The following is a 27988-nucleotide window of genomic DNA, read 5'->3' on the forward strand; positions in this document are numbered from 1 at the left end:
AAGGAAGCAATCATCTCTATACAGCCTTGGCTGTTCTTGGTATCGGAGCGCGTTTGCTGGCGGTGGCTGAGTGGACTGAGCGACACGCAGTACGGGGGGCGGTTGGGGTGGCAGATCAGAGAGCGGTGGCCAGCACGTATACATGGTTTCAGGGACGATGTACAACATCGTCTGTCTTTGTCGGTGGCCGAGAGTGAGGAGGTACACAAGGGAGGCGGAGTAAATAGCAGACGCTGCGCGTCGCCGTGTGCGTACACAAGGAGACGGTCGTTTCCTTGTGACCCCCGGGTGCCTCTAGATCTGTTGCGCATGCAGGGAGGGCGGCAATGGAAAACACGACGCGCAATGGCTTTCGTGTCGTTGTCAGCGAAAAGTGAGGGATGTAGTACTTGTATGAGTTGCAAGTCGTATATCCTTGTAGGTGGAGAGAGTATCAGCAGCGCGGATCCGGAGAAAGTGGCGCACATTCACTGTACTGCGTTGTTATGGCCGGATGAGGGCGGATGAGCAGCGGTGGAGGTGGGGAATGAAACAACATACTTGCATTAACTCGTATTCATCGTCGCCGGCGTATACCTCATCATCGGGAAGTAGACCGCCGCCATCGACGATCGGTCGTGCCCGAGAATTTTCTCGTCGGAGAGAAAACCAAGCTCACACTCAAGGAGCTCATGAATGACATGCTGGGGAGTGGGAGAGACAGAGAGAGCAGAAGTACCCACCCAATGAAAGTGGCGCATATTCCCTGTGTGACGTTGTGGGCGGATGATCAGTGATGGAGGCGGTGATCATGAATGGAATGACATGCCGCAGAGTAGGAGAGATGATGTACTATGAGGGCGTGGCGCTCACTCCCTCCTATGTTGTCGAGAGTGGTGAGCAGCGGTACCGGTCGCGACGGCAAATGGAACGAAGCAGATCTAAGCCGGCCTGAGTGCGGTTAACGTTGGGGGCGGTAAGTGGAGGAGGCGGTGTGAGTGGCGCATATACCCTTTGTATTGTTGTAGGAACTAACCTGGTCAATGCCTAAGGTTCAAATAAAAATAATCAGTGTTCATCAAATATTCAACATCTATTCAAGCTTAATTCAAGATATAACTATGGGAAAATTTACTTTTTTGTTCGGTGAGTATATCTTGAATCACAAACTGAGTATTTGTTGATTAATTTCAACATTTAACAACATGTGGTATATTTTGAGTAAATGTTGAAAATTTTCAACAAATATTCAACATATAATCATATCGTTATTGAAGCCAATGCCCGCAGTGGGAATGATAAAATTCTGGTGACAAGTCATTCACTATTGAAAAAAAAACATAAAAAATCCACTTCTAGGTCTCCAATATTCATCGTTTCACTCTTTTTAATTACATTATTTGCAAATTAATTCAGCATTGCACTTAGTTGCTACCACGTCGGGATATTCAGAATATGCAGTTCCCACGAAGTGGGTAATCGAACATTACAAAATATTTGAAATAAAATAAGGTTTTAAATGATGCAACACGCTATAAATACAAGAGAAATACATATGTTAACTAAGATTGTAGTTACATGGCAACATCCAAATCTTTAAAGAATGTTGTGATAAATTTTATACATAAAGTACATTTCAAGAATGACTTGTATATTAAATCTGAATCATCCTCTTTGAGACCAAGATATTTTATATCAAAGTTGTCCTTGAAAGGAACTTTGTATTTTAAATCCATTGTGACTTTTGAATGCCTCGTGAATGTCAAAAAAAATTTAAAGTACAAAGGTCCTTTGTGGGCTCGCTTAGACATAGCATGTTTTGCACCATCTGTTGTTCATAGACATTTGAAATACAATACTCCCTTACATGCTGCCACATATATTGAGTTTGTTACTACTTACAAAGGTCCTTTATATTTTAAATATACAGGAACCTAATATCAGTACTTTGTATGTTATAACATATCTCAAAGTTGTTCCAATATATTCTGCGCCCGCTCATCGCCCATTGAGTGCCCAACAGTCGCCCACTATAACAGCCACTGCGTGCCCACCTACATCTGGCATTGAACACCATTTTGCAGGCATCAATTCAACAAAGGTCCTTTATATTTTAAATATACAGGAACCTAATATCAGTACTTTGTATGTTATAACATATCTCAAAGTTGTTCCAATATATTCTGCGCCCGCTCATCGCCCATTGAGTGCCCAACAGTCGCCCACTATAACAGCCACTGCGTGCCCACCTACATCTGGCATTGAACACCATTTTGCAGGCATCAATTCAGTAAACATGTTCAATGCCCGCAAAAGAGATCTAGGTGGGCACGCAGTGGCTGTTATAGTGGGCGACTGTTGGGCACTCAATGGGCAATGAGCGGGCGCAGAATATATTGGAACAACATATTTGAGATATGTTATAACATACAAAGTACTGATATTAGGTTCCTGTATATTTAAAATATAAAGGACCTTTGTAAATAGTAACAAACTCAATATATGTGGCAGCATGTAAGGGAGTATTGTATTTCAAATGTCTATGAACAACAGATGGTGCAAAACATGCTATGTCTAAGCGAGCCCACAAAGGACCTTTGTACTTTAAATTTTTTTTGACATTCACGAGGCATTCAAAAGTTACAATGGATTTGAAATACAAAGTTCCTTTCAAGGACAACTTTGATATAAAATATCTTGGTCTCAAAGAGGATGATTCAGATTTAATATACAAGTCATTCTTGAAATGTACTTTATGTATAAAATTTATCACAACATTCTTTAAAGATTTGGATGTTGCCATGTAACTACAATCTTAGTTAACATATGTATTTCTTTTGTATTTAAAGCGTGTTGCATCATTTAAAACCTTATTATATTTCAAATATTTTGTAATGTTCGATTACCCACTTCGTGGAAACTGCATATTCTGAATATCCCGATGTGTACATCAGACCGTAAGCGCCCGCGCGGAAAGAATCGCCGAGATCTCCGCCTGAAACTTGAATGTTAAATTTGTGTCACGTGACGTACTAAATCACGAGACCATCGATCGGCGATGACTAATCTGATGTAGGTCAACGGAATTTCATTTTCTTATCCACGAGCTTTATGACCCGTCGCTACGCGCCGTGGGGTTCGCTTCGCTCACCCACTTGCTTCGCTGACGGGCCAACAGCTCGCGGGGGCTGCGCCCCTCGACCCCCCCAGGGGCTTCGCCCCTGGACCCCGTCGGCGCTTCGCGCCTCCTCATTGATACATTATTTCAATTTAATCTTTTTATCCCTTTGTATTCTTTCCCTGTAGTACCATACACAACCCGTCAGATAGGACTTGTGGATTTTATAGATATTTTCACCAAATTTATAAACCCAGTACCCATTGGAATAGTCGGAAACCATGTGTAGCACATTGGATAACCCATCAAGTTGAACCTTTCAGGAGGCATTCTGAGGTATATTTAATTGTCAATATTTTATTTTGTACACAAATGTACTTGATAGCAAATCATATCAACTTAAAAAGGCATTACCAAAAATTTATTCTCTTGAACCCGTTCATCTCTGTGCTGTAGCATCTGGGAACCCATCAGGCTGAATCTTTCATGAGCACAGAAATGCCCTTAGAACACCCAAAAAAATGCTCACACTTTCATTTTGTACACGGATATACATTGCAAATACATTGTATCTAAAACGAACGAACCCATTTACCTCAAATTGTGATCATTCACGCCGCGCTCACCTCCCGCATCTGACCACGCGTGGCGTGCGTATTTGTTTGGTTCAAACAAAAATACTGCACCTCCCGCATCTGACTCCGCACGGTATGCGCGTATTTTTTTGGTTGAAAGAAAAGTACTAATGCATTAAAACAAACAAATCCGTTCACCTCATTCACGCCGCGCGCACCTCGCATCTGACCACGCGCGGCGTGCGCGTATTTGTTTGGTTGGCTGTCTTGCTTATGTAAAATTTAGGTAAGCAACGACACCACCCTCTCTTAATATATAGATTTTCTATCCTGAATCCCTTCGACTCGATCTCTTTGAATATCTGAGGAATCTCATTAACTTGAGCACAAAAATTGGGTATATGACTACAGAAGGCTCTGTCATGCCATGGAAAAGCAAGGCTTAGAAAATACAAACCGTTGGTTTTCCTTTATCAATCATTGACACGGCGTTTGAATCCCTTACTTCTCGCTTAGGCCAGCTCGGGTGACCTGTTGGATGGCTTTTCCAGTTCTCTTCCTTTCTCTTCCTCATTTCCTCTCAAGCTGTCCTGAAATACTTGTATTCCGTTCATTTCCCATTCAATTTGATTCACGAGGAGCCTTCCACCTGATCATACCACCTAAACAAGACGGAGGCCGATGATCTAGTTCACCTGGGGCCTTCATATTGCCTCGTCTACACCCACCACGCTTGAACGGCTCTCCTTTTATTGCCACATAACATGTTTCGAACTCAGCATACGCCTTGTCGTCTTGGTCTCCTTATTATTGGCATATACGTCGCGTTCAACAGTTTTGTTGAACGAGTTTCCGCGCAATCAGTGTCGATCAACGACCTGCCACCATGTGCCCTTCCCTGTGCAGCGAAATCCGCATCAGATATCAAATGCTCTTTGTACGTGCCCGGCAGTTCCTTGCTCATGATGATATTCTCTGACGTCTACCCAAGGAGTGACGTCGCTTGTTTATGTTCAGGACCATCTTTTAAAAACATGACTGTTCAGTGCTCGCGCAATGAATGTCGCATAGAAGATTGGGGACTCACAGATGCGATTCTACTTGAGTTATGCGGGTTTCGTAAGTTTTCTATACTCCTTTGTAGTGAGTAATGAATCAATACTAAAACAATCCACTGGCGAAAAGCTACACACGTCCCTCCACCATCAAACCCGCCTACAGTCTCGACTCCCAATGGCCTTCCAAGCCAACCTTCTTCATCTTCAACTACCTCTTCGCCGCCATCCTCCCCCTCCGCCTTGCCCTCTTCTTCTTCTTTACCACTTTCATCGTCCAATTTATCTTCATCATCGTCATCATCTGCATCAATCACGGCATCTGAATCGATATCCAACCAAGGGCGGACCTCCCTGCCGTCGACGACCATAAGTGGGCCCAGTACAACGGTTGTTTTTCAAACAGTCATCGTCCCGCCGACCTCATCACTCTCGTCAGATCAGGTAAATAACGGGACCAATGCGGGTACACATAATAAGGAGGCTAAACTCTGGATGATGGCTCTCGGGTTGGGCGGGATGCTTATAGGATTATCGACTACGCTATGATTTGGGGTTTGTTCTTTTTTGTACCACAAGGTTGTATTTGATGAAATCCCATTAGGGCAACGCTTAGACTGAGAACGTAGTAAGCGCTAGACTTTGACAGTATGTTGTACGAACAAAGCTGAAAAAGACCTTGTGATAAGGAAGATAAACAATAATATGTACATGCCCGTTATAGCTTTAATTACATCCCACATCCCCCTTCTCACTCGAACATATTGAATGGATATCCCAAAAGCGCGCACTGCTCCTCCTCCAGCCAGGCCGAGTTGAAGCTCGGGACATCCATGATCCTCAGATTTTTATCCCCCTTGTTGATTCCCCCATCCTTACCGATGGCCTCCCACTTGCCCCACTTCTGCAGTGCTTGGATGACGCTGGTGTGTCCACGAGCTTGGAGGAACCCTTCGTCGGGGTTAGGGTTCCCTGTTCGCGCAAAGCTCGCCCAAACATCGACGCTAACCTGGGAGAATAACAGATCCCCACCTGCGACTGGGTCGCGGAACGGTTTAAGATCTTGTCCGAGGGTGCCGAACATGTAGTAGAGCTCTCCCGAGTGACATCTAGATTCATTCACGAAACACGTTAATGTTTGCGATTTTGTTCACGATGGTACTTAGTACACACCTGTAGTAAGGCAGGGATGGGTCGCCAGCAGGGAACTCTGCGGTTGCTGGGGGCTCGCATGTCCCCGGGATCGGCTCAAATCCTGCGTAACTCCTGTCGAATTGGTATCCGTAAACTGAGCGGTATACTTGGTTGCGCGCGGCGGCAATGAGTGTTGCTTGGTCGATGCACCGGAACTCGCCGTCTGTCCCGATACGGCTTGTTACGTTGAAGAGATTGTCGAGGGGGTTGGGTCCATTAGGTGAGGGGAACAGTGGAGAGTTGACAGCTAGGTCTGTTACATTTTGAGCTAGTCTGTAGAGGCGAAGAAATTACGGGTGATTAGTATTCTCGAGGAACATTGCATCAAGGACACAGAGACGGTATAAACGACGTACCCGGCACCCAAAAGCGCGCTTGTAAGTGTCGTCGAATTGGTGGGGAACGATCCAATGAAGTCTGCACCGTCATCGCGCATCCATCCAAATATAACATTAACATTTTTGTTTGCTTTAGCATGAGCAGGAGTAGTGAGGTGCGGAGAGCCTGTAAGCTGAAGGTGGTCCGATGTGATAAATTTGCCGTCAACAACAATATACCTAATCGATAATACATGCTATCAGCGGCATGAATAGAGCGAGCGATATTCAAAGTCCTACCGAGGAGCGGTCGGCGCGTTCAAAAGAGCGTTCACATCGGCCTGACGCAAGCACGACAACGTGTCCTGTGCAGAACTCTTACCAGAACATCCCACATTCTCCACAACAGCAGCGGCGAACTGATCAACTTGTTCTTGGATCGTTAGATATTCGGTGTAGGTGTGCGCGTATCCAAAGCCACCCAGGTTGCTCTGTGCGATTGCACCTTCATGCATTCACAGTTGTTAATTTGGCGTATACAAATCAAAATAGCTTGGTGAGCGACATACCGGAAAACAAACCGGCAGCAACAGGCGATGCGAGCAGCGCACGTACTGAACCTGCACCTGCTGACTGACCGTAGATGGTCACCCGTGATGGATCCCCACCAAATGCAGAGATGTGCTCCTGAACCCACTGAAGGGCGGTGATCTATACATGACGCATTAAGATGGACTGAGGATCGATAGCGGTGTTCTTTACCTGATCAGCAATTCCAAAGTTACCATTCGTCACTCCGTCATTCAATGCAAGGAAACCAAGCGTCCCCAAACTGGTCGTTACTACTGTGAGAAGGCCAAACGTTATGATCATATGAATAGGGGCGTACCGATACTGGATACTGACGACCACTACATCCCCTCTGCTTACCATATTACCTCCGTCAAAGATCCCATCTGTAGCTTCACCCCCAGTAAATCCTCCACCGTGAATCCAGAACAACACCGGGCGCAAAGCGGTATTCTTTTTGGAAGGTGTGCTGGCAGGCAAAAAGGGCGTGTATACGTTCAAAAATAGACAATCTTCGCTCCCAGTTCCGCTTTGCGAGCACGCCGCGCCGTATTTCAGAGCAGAGATCGTTGCACCGGATTTTGGAGGGGTAAACAGCTTGGAGTAGGTAAACCTCTCAAAAGGATCTGCGAAAGGGATACCCAAGAATCTAAAAGACAGGTGGTCGCGTGTCCTGTGAATGGAAGAAGATTCAGTGGAACAGATAGTGTGGATATGAATGGGGATATGGATGGAGTGACAGTCCACGTACCCAATAAAATTCAAATTTCCAGATTTAACTGACACTTGGAATTGCTCGCTGAGATCCGTCGCGATGTTCCGCGTGTGAGGTGCACTCGACGAGCAGAACGCTGGCAGTTTTTCATCACACCCAACAGCCTCAATCCTAACCTGACCATTGACCAAAAAAACCGCAGCGCACCCACGGGGAGCCGTAGCAGGGCTCGGGGCGATCCAAAATTTCGTGTTCGAGTTGAGATTGAACTCGGAGCGTTGGAAGAAAATGTAATTAAGCATACTCTTCATATCGTCTGCGAAATGTATCCCTTCGGTCTGTAGAAGACCTTCGTTGAGAACTTTGCATGCCGATGTGGCTGCTGCATTGGTTAAAGCTTTGTTGACGAGAACTGTGCCATTATGGTCAGCCTGATTTGGCCCTGGGGTAACAAGTACGTCAGAACAATCACATTTGGAGGAAGGAGACGGGCGAGGAAAATAGGATATCTGATGATGAACAAAAACTCACAGTCGAGATCATTTTGAATAAGGAATGTCAAGTCAGAGCCAACGTCGCTTGCAGAAGGTATTCCTGTTGATGGCGTCGGGGTTTTGATATTGGTAGCTATCACATATTGTGCAAGAAGTAGCGACACCACTGGCAGCACCATTGGGAACCGGGCTCGTGTCATGACCACTAAAAGGAATGGGAGGCGGTGACGGGTAAGCGAATCAGTTTTGCATGGTTGGATAGATCCCTGTCGTTTTATGCCGTGGAGCAAACCCGCCATCCATCTCGCGAACACACAGGACCTTCCATCTTTCGAGCTACGCTGTGCTTGACCTACCACATGATCCCTCCTCCGCGTAGTCTATAGCATTGAAATCCCACATCTTCCCACCCACTCCATATTTAACCCGTTAAAGAGCCCGTTTACCGTCGATAAAACGTTGAAGGGATGATTTGAAAGACATAAACGGACCGCGCCACGAGAGTCAGGAATGTCCACAGGCGAACGGGGGGAAGAAAGTTCCAATTGAGGTGTTTATTACTGAAACTATGTAGCTTGATGAACAATAAGTAGCCGTATGATGCTTCTCGCCCCGTTGATTACTTGCTGATGTTACAGAAAACATAACTTCGGGCTATTATTGGAATTGTAGTCGCTGTAAATAGAGCATATACATAGCACCATGGGTGGATGTGGATGTACGTGGCAAAAAAATGGTAGCTTACGGGAACATCAAATCAAGCATAAAGATATAACAGTTGCTTCAGATTCAAGTTGGAGTCCTTCAAAGTGTTTCAATGCGGATCTTGTGCGAACATTGGGCAGCATACGTAGACAAAATTATTGACCGACTGCGGAAGCGGGAAGGTGGGCCGAGTAGTCTGACAATGATGTACGTGTGAAGTACAGTGTTTTAGACTCTAGGTGATGGTAAAATAAAACAATGTACGTGGGGTATAGGGGTACGTCAATGTGCTTGCACGTTGAAATGCGCACGCGTAATTTTTCAATCATGAATGGAAATTCGAACTGAGATTTAATTTTAAAAACTCGGGAAGCGCCGCCTTGGGCGGCCCACACTGGCTTGGCGGACATTTATTGGCCATAGCATAACATAGGACAGGTAACAGAAACTGATTGATTTAATGCAAATAATCTGTAATTAACAATTGGTCCAAGGTTGCCCGAAAAATTTCAATGATGTGGCTACTCCCCAAGAAGGGCAGTGATAACATGAACATGTTAAATTCCTACAAGACAATTAAGAATATACCACAGGTTCCGACTGCAGCCCAGAAATCTACCAAGTCACAAAGTTGTGCGAGTGTTCACCAAAATATTCCAGAATATAATAGTGTCTATAAGCAACATTTGAATAATAGATGAGTGAAATATACAAAAAACCACCACCATTTATTTGCCAAAAAAGTTGAATTGTCAAAAGCACCAATTGAAAAAATGTGTTTATAGCTGGTTCAAAATTTCCATCTCTCAGAGTAGAATAATCTTCAGCATTTATGCTCACATTTTTCTTAAAATGCAAGGCTGACTTTGTAACAAAGGATACTCAAACTCACCTATGACGGTGTACGTATTATTTTATGGATTGGAACTTCACCAATTCTTTGGAATCAGGTTGGCCACCGGGCATGTCCATCCTGTTGGAAAATCACTCACAGGTTAGTTTTTCTCCAGATTTGCGTTCTGTATGTTCAACTTGCAGCCGGCGGCGCCCGCAGTGATCGTTACCACACACCCAAAATGGAAGGTGGGTACATGATGTTCCCAGGCCTGGCATCGTTTGCCATCCTATAAACACAAATATCGCATTTAAACATAGTATAGTAGACACATATTTTGAATAAAAATTTAAACAGAAAGAATTGCGTGTTTATCTTCATCAATATCAACCTTATCAATGTCAAATTCTGCTTCCAAGTCCCCGATTACTAGATCATCATTGCCTTGTGCATCGAGGCAAGAAGGTCGTACATCTCTAAACCTTCTTCGAATTACATAGTTGCGTGTTGATCGTATTGGGGTGGTGAATATATCATCCAGTTGAATGTGACACGCATCGTTAACCTCAGCGATGTTTTTTTTCTGCGGGTGAAGTCAATATTCTCACGGTACAATCACTCATCAAATGCCTGGGATTGCTCACTGGGTACGTACCCATACCTTCTTAGGTAACGGGTACAGTACCCAGTGGGTACTGGGTACGTACCTGGTACCCATTGGACGTACCCGCACAACACTGATCAAACAGGCCTAACGGCTTGCTTTCTCTCTGCTGTGTCCTTTCCTGTATTGACCAATATCTCAGCATCGACTGAAGTATCATTTACGGTGGTAATTTTCCCAAAAATTATTGTTACACAAATACTAGAGTATGATGTATTGCTATTTAGCTGTGGTCTATAGTACTGCACCTAATGTCAACATGATATCAAATGTATGGATAACCTCATGATAGCCATTTTATTTCGCAACACCCTTGAATTTCCTTTCCTTTCTTAGGACGAGGTTGTCCTTTGTGTCTTGGTATCCTGGCCATGACCGATGTAATAATACTCGTTCTCTGAGAAGAGCTATCCTCTGCATTTCGTGACTGCACCATCTCTCTCACATCCCCAGCGTTGCGGAACGATGCCTGCAATGAGACAACATTGGGAAGCAGCGACCAGATATAGCTTTTAGACTTTATCCTCTCCACAGTTCGACCATGTATCAACGCTGTCATAGGTAATGTGAGGGTTTTCACGTAGGGAATAACACCCAGAAGGCGCTCGATATCTTCCGCTGGTTTCTTCGGGATCTTTGGACGTTCGTCGAAGGAACTGGGGCGGAGACGGTCATATAGCATGAGGTCCGTCAGTGTTCTTGAACAATGGCTGAGAAACTCATAGTATGCGTTTAAATTCCACGTGAAAGGTTTAATCGCTTCTTCACACAAAACGTGCAGGCTTTCTAGCTTTGGTGCGGAGAGGCGCTGAATGAAGTTTGGGACCTTGCTCGGATCGCATACGTAGATGTGTATATGTTGCAACTTCTCCATATGGATGGGAGTCAGTGCCTTTCGCGTGCGTACATCGCGCTTGGTGAATGTCACAGTTAGGGAAAGTTTGACGCAGGTTGCTGACGAAGGAAGCAGTAGATTTTGGCAAATAGTGTCCCAGTCGCCAGAGACGCCCACCATGGATATGTGGGTCAGAGGAGGCAAGTATATCTTAAAGATTCTCTTATAATCGAAGATAAACAGGGGCCTGGGTCCTTGAGGTCCAATTCCGTTCGGGCACAGGAAATTTACCTTGCAGGGGAAGCGAGGGAAGTGCAAGGGAAGTGCAGTGCGGGAAGTGCGGGCAGTGCGACGTGCGCGATTGGCTGAGGGCAGTGCGGAAGTGGCTGAGGGAAGTGCGGAAGTGGCTGAGGGACGTGCATGTGCGTGCGTGGGTTCGAACCGTGTTGTGGCAGGTCGGGGTGATGGAGCGTGGGATAAATTGACTTCAAACAAATTTGTGTCGTCTTTCTTGGTCGTCACTGTTCCTCTACATTGAACAAGGCTTGGCCCACTAAAAAAGTCATATTGTAATAGATAGTGGTGTAAATAGTTGAATAGAAGTAAATTTAAAAGTTATTTAATGGATGATTGTGTATTAAGCTAAGAATTGAGGCCCGGGCTAGTTTGCCATTGGTGAGCAACTATCCTTGTATGAATAAAATATTAAACCACATACCTCGAGTTCACTGTCATCCCCTTCTCGATCACCAAAGTTGAAGTAATCTGGAAGTCCACCGTATGGGTTCCACCCATCTTGATGTGGTCCCACATCGAGTCCCCACTGGCAGTGTCCTGCAACCCCGGCACGCGCCGAAACTTCAAAAATTTCTTCTTCAAAAAGCTGTAGGCAGTCCCTATCAACATCGATTTCGTTCTTGGAGGTAGGTCGTTCCCAGCATTGAGCTGACCAAGCTTCTTCAATAAGACGGTCATCCGAAAGGTCTGTGAACCTTGGATTTTGCTTGAGGTGATGAGCAATATAAAGAGTAAAAGCATGGGCGAGAGGCGGGAAGGATACCCATTTAATTCGCATTTTAATGTCGTTGTTGGCGATTTTGCATTCAAACCAGTTCGAAATCTGAGCGCGTTCAATAATTGTTAGCTGACCAGTAAATAGAATAACACCAGATTTCAGGAAGGACCATACACATTTTTTTTGGAGCTAAAAATTTGGTAAATCGAACAAACCGACCTTGTTTGTATGAAATGTTATAGATAAATGAGTTAAGAGCAATTGAGAACGTCACCATTTGAGTCCTTAATATAGAGGGGGGGATTTCTTGTCTCTTCACTAGAGTCTTCACTCGGAGAGCGCTTCCTTTTGGATGGTTCATTTTCGTCGAAATAATCAATAATATGTTTAATAAATTTCTGTTGAAAGTGATTGAACAAAAGTTAATCATAATGACAGTGACAGTGTAATCTCTTACCAAGAACGACATCTGAATACTTATTCAATGTATCTAAATGATTTAGAAACAAGAGGTCCAAATTTTGTTATCATTTCATCAATATCCATCGATAAAACGGAAGTATATGATTTACGAATGTGGATTTGCGGAGGCATATAAGGCGCAACTGATCTCAAACACTAAAAATAGCTATGAGTTGCGTCAAACAGGAATAAAATGTCTTTACACTTGAATTTGAATCGGAAGTGCAGGGAAGTGCAGGGAAGTGCAGGGAAGTGCAGGGAAGTGCATGGGAAGTGCGCTGGACGTGCATAGGCATAATTATTTGTTGGGAAGTGCAAGGGAAGTGCAGGGAAGTGCAGGGAAGTGCAGGGAAGTGCAGGGAAGTGCACGGGAAGTGCACGGGAAGTGCAAGTGTCACGCTGAACCTAATGATGTTTTCTGAGTGAATAGACCCATAGAAGAGTTGGGATTGAACAAACATACAATAAGCGCCCATGGTTGTGGCACATGGCATACTCGTTGCGTCGGCCATAAGCCTTTGTTGCCACATCAGAGGTTACATATCTTGAGTGGTTCTATGTGCTTTCACATGCAAATGGTATATGTTTTTGACTATAAATTAATCCAGTTATACTTTACAGAGACTATAGTACTAGATGTAATGACTGACCGAGTGACAAAATGGCGCTTTTGACGTTGGTGCATAGTCAAAGGTGTATGTCACATGTGACACTCTACCATCGAAATAAAAATTGGGTTGATTTTTGTTCATACAACACGTCCCACAGTCCTTCAGAGGCAGAAACATACGGTACGACTTGCAGATACATCAAACACTCCGAAAAACTGATTTATTTGCAATGTTTAATATGTACTTCCGCGCACGTCCCCTGCACGTCCCCTGCACTTCCCTCGCTTCCCTCGCTTACCCTGCAAGGTAAATTCTGTATGCCCATTCCGTTCAAGGCAAAGGTGTATCCCTCGAACCATAGTTCGAACGATTGATAGTCCGATTCCCATGTATCTTCAAGTTTCGCATAAAGGTTGATCACTTTACCGCGTACTGATTCGACAGTGAGCTTCCGGAACTCTGCCATGTCACTATCTGAGAGCGTGAAGTCCACTATATGTTCCAAACGGGGCAAGTACGGAATGATAACGCTTTTGACGAAGCTGGCGTTCCCGGAAACGTATGATTGCGCGTGCAGCTGTGAATGTTCAATCTCCTGTATGGTGTATTGTCCATCCTTGATTTGCGGGATAACTGGCTGGTAGAGCAGGACGATACGACGCATGCTGCTGGCAGGTGCGTGTTTCTCTATCATCTCAACCAGTTCATCACAGTTGTTATTAGGACTCTGCATACAGAAGAATTCGGTCTGATGATCATCAGGCGTGGTCGGCTTGCGGTGTATTGCGACGATATTTTTCCTGGGAGATAATGTGAAAACCTCATCGTTCTTGGTTTTGCCTTCGACGAGTAATTTTAGAAATTTTTTCACCGAGTGTTTGTCTAGAACGTGCTCTGTGGCTCGCTCCGTCTGATCTACGTGGCCTGGTGGTTGAGTATGTCTGAAAGAGAAAAGGATCAATGGGTAATTACGGGAAGATACGTTAGTTTGTGGGCTTACCCGTTGCGTTGAGAGTTGCTCATTTCTGTGAAAGTAGTACACTTAGGATACGGAATGTCATCTACGAAGTGCTTCGCAATTTAAGTCTTCTAGGTGATCGCTTTGACCAGTTCCACAAGTGGCACATATCCAAATAGGGGTATTTGAGATGGCACACAGAAGCCCATCAATGCCAACAGTGCCATTGGGCCATTCAATGCAATTTGTGAGTCGCAGGGAAGTGCCCTTATCTAGATATGTGCCACTTGTGGAACTGGTCAAAGTTATCACACCAGTTCCACAAGGGGGGCATACGAGACGAGAATTAAGTGCAACGCAATTGCAAAGCGCGCAACTCTAAGTGCACGGTGGCTGCATGGCTGCACTAAGACGAAATGCAAGTGCAGATCTGATCACGCAATTGCAATGCGAGTGTAGTGCGAGTGCGTATACGTAGTGCAAACTCTTTTAATTTGAGCTCTGAAAGCAGAGTATCAGTGAAAGAAAAAGGGAACTTTCCCACGCATACCATATCCAATGTTGCATATTCCGCATTAACTCCGTGTCAGCCCCACCACTTACCGAGGCCCCGGGAAGCTCCCCTACAGGCGTATCCCCGCCGGACCCAAAATATTTGTCTGAAATCCGCGAGATTTTGGGTCTCCAATCCGCGAAACCGGACGGTCATTTTGCCAAGACCTTCCTATTTAGGTAATTTTTCTCACCCTCGGACGGAGTCAAAGGAGCAAAAAAAGGCGCAAAAAATTCTACAGCTTTTTTCAAGCAGTCTTTTTCACAGTTCTTCTGTTTTTGGCAGTCAGAAAGCATTTATGTCCTCACAAGGAAACTAATTTTTGTCCATATTTGGCAGCGCGCCCTATTTGCTGGCCAGACCAGCCGCCCATGCAGATTCTTCTCCTCAAATCCGCAGTGCCCCGGTCAAAGGTAGGCCTCCGGACCTCTCAAATCCGCGAAAAACAGACAGTAAAATGCTATTTTTTCAGGTCTCAAATCCGCGAAAAGTCGATACGCCCCTAGGGGAGCTTCCCGGGGCCTACTTACCGCAACAGACAGGGAGGAGGGCGATGCAGAATATGCAGTACTTAAAGTTTAAAAGCCTGTTAAGCTTTATTTAACTGCCCGTTGACGCATAAGTAATTGTTTCGTCACCTTACTTGCACATGGCAAGAATCCAACGGGACTCCATCATCTGATAGATATTAACGTCCACCGCCCTGGTATCAGCGTTTAAATCACACATGTTCAAGTGGATAACATCTTCATAACAGACTTGATAAAATAATACATTGCCAGCTATAGCCACAAATCCGTTCCTTCCACTATTTATTATCGATACCGTTGAATGATCGAATATTTTTCGCACTTTACATAAGGCATTGAGAGTAGTAAGCTGTATTTTGAAGGATAAGCCAATGAATATTAGATTGATCCATTGAAGTGAATCGGAATGATACGTACGGTTGAGGACCTGGCAAGTTCCCTGAGCGCAACTTGTGCCACCACTACAAAACCAAAAAAATGAGTTTTTTAGCACTAATAAACAACGGAAATATTAGAATGCAACGTACGTCCATCCTTGCTGTAGGTTGAAATAATGCGAATGATCAGAAACTTGATAAATATTCAATAAAGAAAGAGAGACTTACTCCTCCGCATTGACCGTAGAGGGCAACCGTTCCGCCAGAAGTTGGCGATGGAGATGCAGTCGAAGAGTGGGCGGTGGTGCTAGGAGTAGTTGTAGTATGGGTGGTTGTACTAGGAGTCGCCGTGCTGCTGGCACCTCCTCCACCAGTGCTCGTTGGCTTGGAAGTAGACGATCCTGGAACGACAGTTGGGACTGTCTTGGGCTGGCTGGCAGTGTTCCATGTCGCGGTCGTGGGCCAGGGAGTAGCGGCAATCGCTGGAACGGTGGTTCCGTACGGGGTTGGTCCGGGAACTGCGTGGTTTTATCAGTAAAGAAATTTAATGTCTTGAATGGGAAGGCCTTACTTGCGTAAGTGCTGAGAGGTTCATAGATGTTGATGAGAATTCCGGGGTCGGTTGCGCTGTATGCACCGGGGAACTTGACGGTGGGGGGCTTGGCTGATCCAGATCCCGAGACGTTAATTTGGTAGCATGACATGTAGAACTGGGCACCGCCGACGGAGCTGGCGACGTGAAGAGCTAATTGACCGGATTTAATTATAAGGTAGATTCCGAAAAAATTCAGAGATTCAACTCACCAATGACTTCAGCGCGGACCAAGTAGTTTCCGGGAGCAATGTCCTTGGGAACGGTGAATGTAAAGTGTCCACAGTTATCCTGTTAAGGTAGAATATTTAGATGATGAATGTCATTATAAAGTGCAGACTCACATTCAGAACTTCGGTTCCCCAGTATACGGGGTTGTTTGAGGGCATTCCCATCTCAGCAACTTTGAACCAGCTTGCACTTGATCCAACAGCAGATGTCGCATCGGAAACAGCAGCCATGTAGACCTTTCCAATACCCGTCAGTTTCGTGTTGTGATACATGGGTAGACGAGCTAACCTGCACTGGGCCATAGTGATCTCCACCAATAGCCTCGTTAGAGCAAGAGCGGTCTCCCGGTTGCTGGTGCATCTCAACGGTGAGCTGATCACCGGCTATATGACGCGCTGTTAGTGTACAGAATTGCAAAAAAACTCAAATTTCCTACCATTTACAGAGCAAACACCCTGGCTAGTGCCTGCAATGTTGCAAGCAATGTCCTACCATTGGATATTCTCTCGTCAATGTAAAAATGCCATTATATTTCAAAAATGACGTACGGTTGTGGTGACGCTCGTTACCGGGTTATTGCTCGCAGGCAGACGAACGCAAGAGCTACCAGCATCAACTCCATTAATCCATAGCTCTTGGAATGTCGCATGAGCGGCCGCAGAAGCGACGAAAGCAGCAGTGGCGAGCGCGTATCTCATCTTCACAGTCTTGGGTCCGAAATTGAATTGGAATGGGCTTTGAGGGTGCCAAGACCTTTTATATGCATGGTAATTGAAATTTTGACTTTTGTTGAAGTCATTTCGCTGCCGAAGAAGTAGACGGAGGAGTTAGTCGGAAAAATTTCTCTCGGATATTCCTTTGCAGTTCGTCGTCACAGGGACTGATTTGGAGATGGTGCTCACTTAATGACTGGCTAATGTATAAATAACTCAACTTGCTATGTTTAGCGTAGGTATGTGTACTCTATGACACCGAAGTTGAGCATTCTGAGTGAATTCGGTGAAATGACAGACGCCCATGTGACGGATTTGGTGCGTGAAAAGGCAAAAATCTCGGAAAAAGGAAGTGCTCTTGTAGAAGCCGACAGGTTCGATCAATTGAGCATATTGCTCGGAGGAATAGACTAGTTCCGTGACCCCACACCTCGTGTTACGTGGAGTTGGATTTGCGTCAAGACATGGAGATGGTGGGTAAGGTGGTAGTCGTTGTACAAGCAGTCTAGTGAGAAGAGAAGGCCCTCAACAGCGTGCAACGCTGTGACTCCGTGGTGAATTCATAGACTCATATTTATACTAAGGCTCCAACCGTTTCGTTTGTTTATCGTTTGTAAACGGTATATACCATTTACCGTTTCGTTTAGTTTACGAGCCTTGCTAAACAGTTTACAAACGTTTATAAACGGTTCAAACGGTAACAGATTTTTGTGCTAAAGTATATCTCTTTTTTGGACAATATTGGGTGCGTATTACATCATATGATTCATCTTTTATTCTTTACACCAAACTAACTCATTTGCACTCTTGTTTTGGTCCCATTTTTGTACCAATTAGGTGCCGACTATTATCTTCCTTGGCAAATCGGCCGCATTAGGACAAATGATGCGTTGAACGCTGTTGAACGCCTGCCCTTGTAGCCACCCTCGAGCTTACTGTTTACAAACGTTTATAAACGTTTGTAAACTGTTTATTACCGTTTCCGTTTAGTTTGTAATAAAATTTAAACGGAAACTAAACGGTTGGAGCCTTAATTTATACACCCACGTTGTTAAAATTAAACGGTAAAGATATTCCTCCCACAATTGTCAGCACCAGTTTAAAACCTAGACCCTATCTTGACACGCAGCCACGACAAGACAATTGGCCGAAATCATGTCCTCTCGAGACCTCGACAGACCACGATACCTCGAGAGCTGAACCTGCTCGCCTGAATACAGACAAGCCACATATGGCCCGCGACGAGGTCGAAAGGACTGGGTACTGAGGCCTCACCTGGGGCGTGTGTCGGCTTACCGCTTTCTAAAATCGTCTCGGCGGCAAAGTGGCTTGGCGCTCCACAAGGGAAGAAAATGAGCGCTTGTTCCTCATACCACCCTATTTCGGCGAGATTAGGCGCTCAGTAGAGATAGGCACTCACTTGAGAATATAGTTTTCATAGCTACCTATACGAATACTTATAGAAATATTGGAAACGCAAGCTGTGCGAGGTGCTACAAGATAGATATCGTATGATGACCTGAGAGATTGGATTGATATCTGATGCAGTAACTGGAACTGAGAGCTTAAACAAGATAATTCGGGCTATAATGATGATACTGTCGAGATATAGGCCTTTTCATGCCGTGCTTAGCCAATATGTGAAGGTGAATGGCTTTTCGGTGGGAAACGTGTTCCAAAAATAGTGCGCTAACAGATCTTTTAATATCGCAACTGTCAGGAGCATATCCGCATCGTTGAACCAAACGTGATCAGGGAGTTATTGCGCCGCAGAATTTTCCCAAGATCAAAGTTCGAGCAGATTTTGATTTTATTCCAGGCTTTGACCACAACCACCACCGTTGTACTCACATCCTTGACCGTCGTCGCCCCTTCCACTCTTTTCGTGTATATCATACTTACACATCCAGTCTTTACCAACCCCACACCCCACAAGTAAACATGCGTGCCCCCTCCTGGTCCCTTGTCGCCGTCTTAGCCCTCTTCATCGGGAACCTTACCCCGCTCGTCGCGGCGGAGAGCAGCGAAGGTGGATCTACGACGTCCTCCCAGACTTCGTCGACCTCTGCTTCTGTTTCTAGCACGTCGCATTCGGTTACCTCAACGCATCCTAATCCCTCCACCACCAACAGCCCCTCGTCGACTTCCACTCACGCGTCGAGCAAGACGTCCTCCCAGGGCCCCAAGCCGACAGTCAACACCACCACCAAGCCTGCCAGCAGCAAGTCCACCAGCAGCGCAAGCTCTACCCCGCCGGCTTCGACTTCCAGCGGAAGCTCCTCTGTATCTATTGGTACAGGTGTCCCGAATAGCGTCCCGCCTGTCCCCGTCGGATCCAACGCCTTAGGCACCGATACATCTGGCAGCGCTTCTGCTACCGATTCGGGAAGCACAGACGCCCCGAACCCCAGCAACGTACCATCCGGTTCTTTGGGTCTCCAGGCCTTTAACAATGCACCATGGGCCAAGTTGAGCATTGGCATTAGCCTCGGAGCCCTTTTGGTCGCTCTTTAATTGGGTTATCCCATTACCAAAGTCCATCTTCACATACATACGACAAACGCTACTATCCGACCTTCCGCTAGCATCTCCTCGTATGCATAAATGTCGATACCCATAGCTTCCCCCGTTCCATGTCGGTTCCACTCTTTCATCGGCAGGCAACACATCGCTGTCTTTGTTTCTCGCTTTATTTTCTTGTCTTGGTGTATAGGTCTAATTGTGTTCTTGCTCGCGTAGTGTTCTAAGTGTACGTTGTTCCTTTTTGGTGTATATTGGGTCGTTTGCGAAGCTTCTTTCAATATGTACATAATGGTTGTATTGACAGGTATCTAGGCTAGGGAACTAACCCGATGTGACACTGACTGACAGCCGGTCTTCTACGCTCGTTCTCGTTTAGTGCATGTACTCTAGATACCCTCCGCGCTCCAAGTCATACCTTCTTGTGTGTTGTATAAATCTCTGTGTCATTCATCGCCGTATATTTCATACTGGATTTCCTGCGAAGGGCAATTGCTCAGAGGGTATGAAGACAGGCGAGTTTTGAACACCATTGACACCGTGTCTTCGAATTTCGGGCGTCTGCACTCTCACGGCGTCAACCCATCCCCGCATTTCCGATCTGCGGCGTCTGTGCTGCTTCACACAAGTTTGTTGTACCTTTAAGGATAGTTATACACCTTTCAAGGCGTTAAGCTATTCTTTTCATCGAGGAGTAATGACATCCAAAGTGGTATCATCCTTACCATCCTTTTCTGATCCCTGTGATCAGGGTCAAGGGTTATATTTGCCATTTGATGTCTTCAGTAGTAGGTCATCAGATGAATATGCACAATTATGCCTGCTTCCCGCGTACAGTGCTGTGATCTTCTACCTAGTATGAAGACGAATAAAACCTCTCCTGCATGAAGCCAGATGAGGGCGCCTAAAAACCCGCCTCAAACTCCCCGCGATATCGTGGGAAATATGCTGGACCGACATTCGGCGGTATCCGGGAGAGCGGGCCAGTAGTACTGGGTAGTGGCAGTGGCCATGGAATCTCTTATTGTTTGAACGTTTCAAGTCAATCACCGCGGAATTGCCTCTGTTACCTTGCCTTGCACATATTGATGAAGGTGGGGTAGTTTAACGTTAGCAGGTGTCATTCCGGAGCGCGCTGGATGGAGCGGAAGAGTGGATATGTCCGAATGTCAGATGCGACATGACTCCATGAGCGCTGGGCGCTAGATTCGGAGTGCGGTATGTACTCACTTGAATTTTGACAGCTTAGCACAAAGAAAAGATGGGATGATCAAATTAAAGTGATAAACTAGCATAGGACATGGAAAATTTGGAGTAATTTACAACATGAAAACAAAAACAGCGCAAAAGAACGCTACGCTCGAGATGGTAAACCCTTTCGACGCTCCGCTGAGTGCAGTGTCTCCGCCCAGAGTAGGGATGCTGAAGGCCGAGGAGATCGTGAGGTTTCCGCTGTTGGGTGAAGGGAAGGTCGGAGGGCTGATGGAGGGGAGGCTGAAGGGAGGTGTGGTGAGAGGTGTTGGCGTCGTTAGCGTGTCTTGCGGAGTAGTCTGAATAGTTGTTCTGGTATTGAATGTTTCTGTGAACTCCGTCGTCTTTTCCGTTGTCAGTGTCTTCCGCGTCGTCGTTGGGACTGGTATATCTGTGCAAAGAGCGGTTTTTAGAGGGTGCAGTGTGCGTTTTGAGCGGTGGACGCGCTTACTGTATGTGGTTGTCCGGGTATGAGTCGATGTATAATAAATGGTCGTTGAGTGGGGGTCACCCACAGGCCCCGAACAGAGCTCGCCGAGTGGGCAGCACCCAATTTTGTTGTTGGAAGCGATGACACAGTACGTATCAGGCTGGCAGCAACTGCCGTCTGTTTTATGTGCATGTTGATTAGTATATTAATGGGCTATTTTATGGAACCTTTGAACTGACCGCGACAGCAGTGCCAGTTTGTGTTTGGGCAGCAGTGAGTCTGCGTCTCGCACGCGTAGCTTGGTGCAGGGCAGTAATAGTACACTTGTCTGGCCTTGAGATCGAAGAGTCCACGTATCAAAGCGGGTCGCTCTCCAGCAAACGTGTTCAGAGAGGGCAATAGTTCAGTGGCCACCACAATTAGAGTCGCGTGGTAAAGAAAGAAGGTGAACTTTGCGAGCGATAGTAGAGACATCGTCAGTCAGTCGTCTAAGCTAGCGGTCCAGGAGTTGGTCGTGTGCCAGAAAAAGGAATGTAGAAGGTGAAAAGACGGTAGCGGTGCAGTTCGCCAGTACTTATAGCCTGTAGCTCCTACTCGGACGCTCAGTCTTCAGGGCCATAAGGTAAAGTTAATCATCTCGCACAGTGGTTCTGAGCGCTCAACGCTAATTATATGTCTTGGCGAAATTTCGGTATGTTGAATGATAAGTATCATATAAAAGTATTGAAAATTCGCATCTTGCCGATCATCATGCCTTAGCTTCATGACACCTGCCAAGTGCCTCCTGTACAGTTTCCATGTTCGCGTCCTTCAATGTGGAGCTTGGGTCACAGCATAACCTTTGGGAGAGGAAACAGCACGATCTGCGGAACATCGTGAACGAGAACGGGAGAGTGGGATTAAGGAATGCTTGACGGTCGTCAAGCTTGAGGGACATCGTGGATAACCCTGACACTTGAACATTAAACACTGACTGAAAGGTTAAGTAAAATTAAATCTTCAATTCAATACACTTATAATTAGTTCTCCATTAGCCCGGCTTCCGGTGCCGGAGACGTTCCTCTTGATTGATTCGCTCCCGCGATGAAGTTTCAATGAGGCGTCATTGACATTGAAATTTGACAGTTTCAACTCGTGTTAGACACGACATACAGTGGTTGTGGTACTTGTGATATAAGTCAGGTAATATATGTCACTCTCCGAGATCATAGGAATCGTGCTGGGGAGGCGAAGGGACGCTTTCCAAATACCTAATACTTTGCCGTGCCCAGTGAGGATGCAGACACATGACGGTGTAAACTATTTACAGAGGCCTTTACGGATTCAGAATAGTTTACAACACACAGTGGCTCATCATCATTAACTAATGCCTGTCAACTTGGTGACCACAGGTAGCGATCTTGCCAAGACCTGGTTATTTTTGCAGACAACAAAAGAAGATCAGAGGTCAGAATTCTTCAGCACTGCCTAGCCACAGCATTATATTAGTGTCCCTCTCCCTCACATGTTCTTAGCATATGAATGTCATGCTCTGAATGAATACGGATGGATATCTGCATCACAGGATGTACGACATTTTATGCGATTCAGGGAAGCCATATCATACAACTGCACGATGTTTTAAGGGAAACTTAAGTCTTACCGGGATAACGTAGTCGGTTATCAGTTCACGCTCTAAATTAAACGAAGTCAGATTTTCCGGATCAATCCGGATGATTTTCTAGCGGAGCTCAAATCACGCATTTTTATTTCGGACTTAGTTGAATTTGACGTATTTAAACATTCTGAGAGTCTTTGTTTTCGAAGTAAGTGGAAGACACTAAATCATACAGTGGTAGCATAAGTAGACTGGTAAATGTAAGATTATATCCTGTTCAATACAATCCAGAGGAAAATTGATGGGAAAAGTATGTATGGCAATGTAAGGAGGTGTCTATGTCCAGTATTTCCGGTCATAACTGGCTGGGGTGGGATTACTGGCATCGTGGAAGTTTCAGAATTAGCTGCACTGGAAGAACCTAATGTAGTAGTAGGAAATATGGATGTATTGTTGTAAGAAATAAATCGCTGAATGTAGCTGATATATCTTCTTACTAGTTTGTGATGGGAATATGAAGGTCGATACGTCTACCAAATAATTAGTCAAAATTAGGAATGAATTATGCCATATCATATTAAATTTACCGAAACTAGTTGTGAAAGTTGCTTTAGGGATGGAGAATAGATTGGTTGTACGAGGAGGAGGCACGGGCCCATCGCAAAGCTCCCCAAAGGGACAACACCCAGTATTTCCATTGGAAGCAATGATACAGAATGTGTCAGGCTCACAGCAACTTCCGTCTAGGATGTACTATTGTGAGCAGTGGGCAGATATAATACTACTGAATGCTTACCGCCGCAACATTCCCAATCAATGTTAGGACAGCATGTAGATCCATCGAATGCACAGGTAACGGTGGGTGAAGGGCAAAAGAATTCGTTCTGTCGTCTTGCGATATCAAAGAGACCTCGAATCAACGTTTGCTTCTTTTCACTGTTTAGCCTAACCGATGGAATCCAAGGAGTGGAGGCCAACGCGAATAAAGAAAGTTGAAGATAGAAGATGATTGTGAATATCGCAACCATTGTGTATATGCAAGTACTGCAAAGACTTGTAGAGATTCGATTGTCCTTTATGCAAGCTGTTATATACTATCTCATATCTTTGGCGAAGATCACCGCCCAAACAGATTAATTCCAGTACTTGTAAAGGGGCTGTATGTCGTTTTGCGGTCTATAGCCGCATCTAAAAATAAATAGTAGTTTATGAGTGATCACAGTTGAAAATCCCGACAAGCACATATGGCCACATGACAAGCAAACGATAGGCACTAGCGGATACTCTCTCATATAACTGATTGTTTCCCATGGTCAAGTAAAGATGGGCGTCTGCAGTATGGACCATGTCTGCTGTGCAATTCAAATCCAATTATGGAACTCCGTGTCGCCCATGCCATGGCGCTAAAGATGGAGTTATGACTGAAATAACTCTCCGTAGATGAAGGAAACCGGCTGTATAACTTGAACAGTAGGTGGCCAGACCCTCTGTGAGCACATAAGAGCAACTGATGATTGATTGAAAATTGTCCGCTGGAGATTGAATTATATATTGAAAAACGCAAAAAAGAGGAGATCTCGACAACAAGAACATCAGTAATATTTTTCATATGAAGAATATGCAGGCGCTTCCCAACTATCCCAAATTCTTTACAAACGCAGAGCAGTTATGACTAAACATGTGGTCCCAATACACGGATTTGGTCTTCTCAGATCATTCTTGCTACTAGAATTGTCAAAACGTAAATAACGCATGCGATATTTGCCTTCTCAATGTAAGATGTGCCCAAATCCGCACTCTTGACGGTGGAAGATTGGCTTGGGACGATTGAAGGAGTACCATCAATGGATGTAGATGTAGATCCAGGACTGGTAGAGCTCCCAAATATCACTGAAGATATAGTGCTTTCGGAATCGGAACGTGTGAAACCCCCTTGTGAAGAACTGGAGCTCAGAGGGAGAGAAGTCTCAGAGGACTTATTTTTGCTTGTGAATGTGGTTTGACTTGTAGTCTCTGAGTTCCGAGTGGTCGTTGATTTGATCGTGGTAGTCGGTCTTGGTACATCTGTTAGGAATTAATACACAGGTATGAATTACACATTTATGATTTCTTCAAGTAGTAGAAGCTCACTGATAGTTGTGGTGTGAGTGTGTGTCGATGTGGTGAAGAATGTAGTTGACGATGGGGGACCGACAGGCCCGGAACAGAGTTCACCAACTGGGCAGCACCCAGGATTTCCGTTTGAAGCTAACACACAAACGGTACCCGGCTGACAGCAGCTTCCGCCTGTTCTTGACGTTCTTTTATCAATATCGGAATGTATGAATATAGTTGTTTGGGCAACATTACCTTTACAGCATTGCCAGTCAACATTTGGGCAGCACGTCGAGGAGTCTGGAGCACAAGGAAAACTTGGTGCTGGGCAGAAAAATCGTTGCCTCTTGCGCATGTCCAAAAGTCCACGAATGACTGCGGGTTGTGCCTCAGCAATGAATTTCACCGATGGTAAGACAGGCGAGTCAGCAACTATGAAGGATTTAGACGGGAAAAAGAACAGAACGCCGATAAAAAGCGTGAGCATGCTGCTGGTATGAAGCTTGAGAGGTGCAGAAACACTGACTTTTTCACATGTTCTCCCCAGGAGCAGTATATATACGCAGTCTAGAATCAGCGCCGGCGTTTGTGCATGCGCCATATTTGCAAGTTTGTGTCTGCTGTGACAATTATCATTCACGCCGCTTACACATCATGACAGCTGCCATATATGATATTCCAGCAGTTCAGGACCTCAGGTCGTTTGGAAACAGGGTGGGAACAACAATCTAATTATTTGGTCTTTGTACGCGTCAAATATTTTCAATCCCCACAGTCATGTTGGCACTGAGCCACTGAAGCATAGGACAGAAATGCGTCAGGGGAGACTGGGCAATCGTAAGCGATATGAGACTTTAATTGGGCATATACTATTATGCCGAAGGCTATTGAGGGAAGCAGTGTCAGAGGTGATTTGGATGGTTTTCATATTGATAGAACAACAAACCTTTCCGAGGTATGTGGTACTGGTATTCTGGTAAGATACGTTCATTGGTTTGCCATACTTCTGCGCCGTGTATTATTAGCAGAGTGTTTATCCTTGCATGTGATATAGAGCCATACTCGGGTGGGAGCTGTTGAGAAAGCATGATGATTATTGTTGGCTGCTACGTAGGGTGGGAGCTGTTGAGAAGTCCAATTGGTCGCATGATGTGTTCATGACAGTTTCAAATGCACATCGTTTTCTCACGAGTGTATTTACATTAGCGCCACTTAGCGCCATGCCTAAATTTAAATCTTTGTAACAACTTCAATAAACTGCAGAAGTCCACAATCTCCGCTCCATTGCATTCAATGGTTTGGTTTCAGCCGAGCTTGAATGTCCTCGTCTACAGGTTCGGAGACACCATCGCTGGAAGACTCGGTGGAAGTGCAGATATCAATAACAACATCTGTCAAGGACTCTCTTGACACCTCCGTGGAATGTCCTTCGAGTTCGCTGAGATCGTGACCCAGAGGGACAGTGATGATACCTGATGATGGTGCGATTTCCTTACGCATTTTATCGCGTCGGTTGAGTGAAGCGAGAAGACCGCTGGCGTAGACTATATGGCGGAAGATATATGGGAAGGAAAATGGTTCAGGTCAGTGCTTGTTAAAGATGGTATGATGTGAGCCACTAACTGTTGCTAAGCACGAATAGTGCTCCCACAAAAGCTGACGTGTCGGTTGAGTTCCGCTTCTGAGGACGTGGGTGATTCAGTTAGAGCAGACTTAGACACAGACTTGTCGGATATGCTACGCACCAGTACCAGCCCTGCAGCAGCTACAAGAGTCGTGAAAAGACCCGTGGTGAATGTATACGCAATCAAAGTCCGAATGACCGACATCGTCCTAGTAGATATCAGCCCTCCGTCTAGACGTTTACGACATCAAGACGGTAGTGGTGCACCTGTAGTCGCGCCCTGAAGTCTTCGTACCCTGGCAGTTGCCAGGTGTATGGGAAGTATCTACGCTGGCAACTGCCAGGTGCCACATTTGAAGTCTTCAGCTGGGCGATGGTCAATACAGCCAAACAAATCCCAAACACGGTGAGCGGGGCCCCGCCGGGCGCGAAAAATGGCGTAGCTCGTTGTTCGGGCGGCCGTTTGGGGCGGAAAAAAATGCGTCGGGGTCGGTTCGATGAGCAGACCACGTCGGCATTGTTTGCGCGACGTTATGGACAGCGGGCGGGGTGGATGGGGCGGGGCGACGTTGGATGACGCCCGCATTATTTCTGGGTGATTTCCCGATTCGGGTTGCAGATCATTGATGTATTGATGTAATCAAATTGATCATCACCATCAATCCCATCACGCCGCGGCCATCGATTCAGCCAGTGCATGCACCGTGCGCGCGCGCGTTGAAAACGCGCACTGCTCGTTGTCCCTTAGGTCTTTCGCGCAGAGACTTTACTATGAGACTTATAATATTGATAATAGAGTGATGTCCTGCGACGCCGTATGTTTACCAAATCAAACCAATGTGATATCTAAAGGATTACAATGCATTATGCAACACAGCACCACCAGTATCTTTATATGTTTCGAGATAGTTGATGGACACGGCACATATTTTGAGTGACTATGGATTAGAAAACATAGTAATAAGATGATCAATGCATGAGTAATTTGGTAATACTTGTCAAACACAGTTCATGTGATGGCTTTTGATGAATGTTGCTACTGTTATATCCACTGGCACTTGTTGTGCCCTTCCTGTGCCACTCTGGATGCTATATGTGTTTGTATGTTGTTAAGAAAGTTTGACAATTATTGCTATATATGTAGATTCTTATGCACGACTGTAAAGCATCGGAAAGCTTGCTCGAGAACACTTTATTATCTCAATGTCTAAAAATAGCCACATTTCCGGACGCTCTTTCCACGTCAATTCCAAAAGTAAATATTCAATTGGGAAATATCCTCATGTTGAAGTTGCAAAAAAAATTATTGCTAAAATAATGTAAAATCATTCTATATCTAAAAATGCCATGAAAAAAAAAATAGATGCCCCAAAA

General features: G+C 45.3%; 6 protein-coding genes across 6 annotated transcripts; 1 reads left to right on the top strand and 5 right to left on the bottom strand.

The window, feature by feature from the left end:
- Positions 1-4778: 4778 nt before the first annotated feature.
- JR316_0002818 (uncharacterized protein) lies at positions 4779-5098 on the bottom strand (the record flags this gene model as incomplete). Its single annotated transcript, XM_047888603.1, has 2 exons — positions 4779-4833; positions 4866-5098. The coding sequence occupies 2 exons, from the start codon at positions 5096-5098 to the stop codon at positions 4779-4781; spliced, it is 288 nt and encodes a 95-aa protein (XP_047753526.1).
- Positions 5099-11774: 6676 nt separating this feature from the next.
- On the bottom strand, positions 11775-12031 carry JR316_0002819 (uncharacterized protein; the record flags this gene model as incomplete). Its single annotated transcript, XM_047888604.1, has 1 exon — positions 11775-12031. A coding segment is annotated over one exon (257 nt), but the record flags the coding sequence as incomplete, so codon positions are not given.
- A 1333-nt stretch (positions 12032-13364) lies between these two features.
- JR316_0002820 (uncharacterized protein) lies at positions 13365-14167 on the bottom strand (the record flags this gene model as incomplete). Its single annotated transcript, XM_047888605.1, has 2 exons — positions 13365-14085; positions 14145-14167. 2 exons carry the CDS (start codon positions 14165-14167, stop codon positions 13365-13367), a joined length of 744 nt encoding a protein of 247 aa, XP_047753528.1.
- A 1619-nt stretch (positions 14168-15786) lies between these two features.
- JR316_0002821 (putative endo-beta-1,4-glucanase D) lies at positions 15787-16687 on the bottom strand (the record flags this gene model as incomplete). The annotated part of the gene is made up of 5 exons (XM_047888606.1): positions 15787-15869; positions 15901-16080; positions 16134-16307; positions 16367-16445; positions 16499-16687. The coding sequence occupies 5 exons, from the start codon at positions 16685-16687 to the stop codon at positions 15787-15789; spliced, it is 705 nt and encodes a 234-aa protein (XP_047753529.1).
- A 2352-nt stretch (positions 16688-19039) lies between these two features.
- On the top strand, positions 19040-19612 carry JR316_0002822 (uncharacterized protein; the record flags this gene model as incomplete). Its single annotated transcript, XM_047888607.1, has 1 exon — positions 19040-19612. One exon carries the CDS (start codon positions 19040-19042, stop codon positions 19610-19612), a length of 573 nt encoding a protein of 190 aa, XP_047753530.1.
- A 6668-nt stretch (positions 19613-26280) lies between these two features.
- Positions 26281-26819, bottom strand: JR316_0002823 (uncharacterized protein; the record flags this gene model as incomplete). The annotated part of the gene is made up of 2 exons (XM_047888608.1): positions 26281-26534; positions 26627-26819. The coding sequence occupies 2 exons, from the start codon at positions 26817-26819 to the stop codon at positions 26281-26283; spliced, it is 447 nt and encodes a 148-aa protein (XP_047753531.1).
- Positions 26820-27988: the final 1169 nt, after the last annotated feature.

This window comes from Psilocybe cubensis, chromosome 2 (genome assembly GCF_017499595.1).
Source record: "Psilocybe cubensis strain MGC-MH-2018 chromosome 2, whole genome shotgun sequence".
Lineage (NCBI taxonomy): Eukaryota > Fungi > Basidiomycota > Agaricomycetes > Agaricales > Agrocybaceae > Psilocybe > Psilocybe cubensis.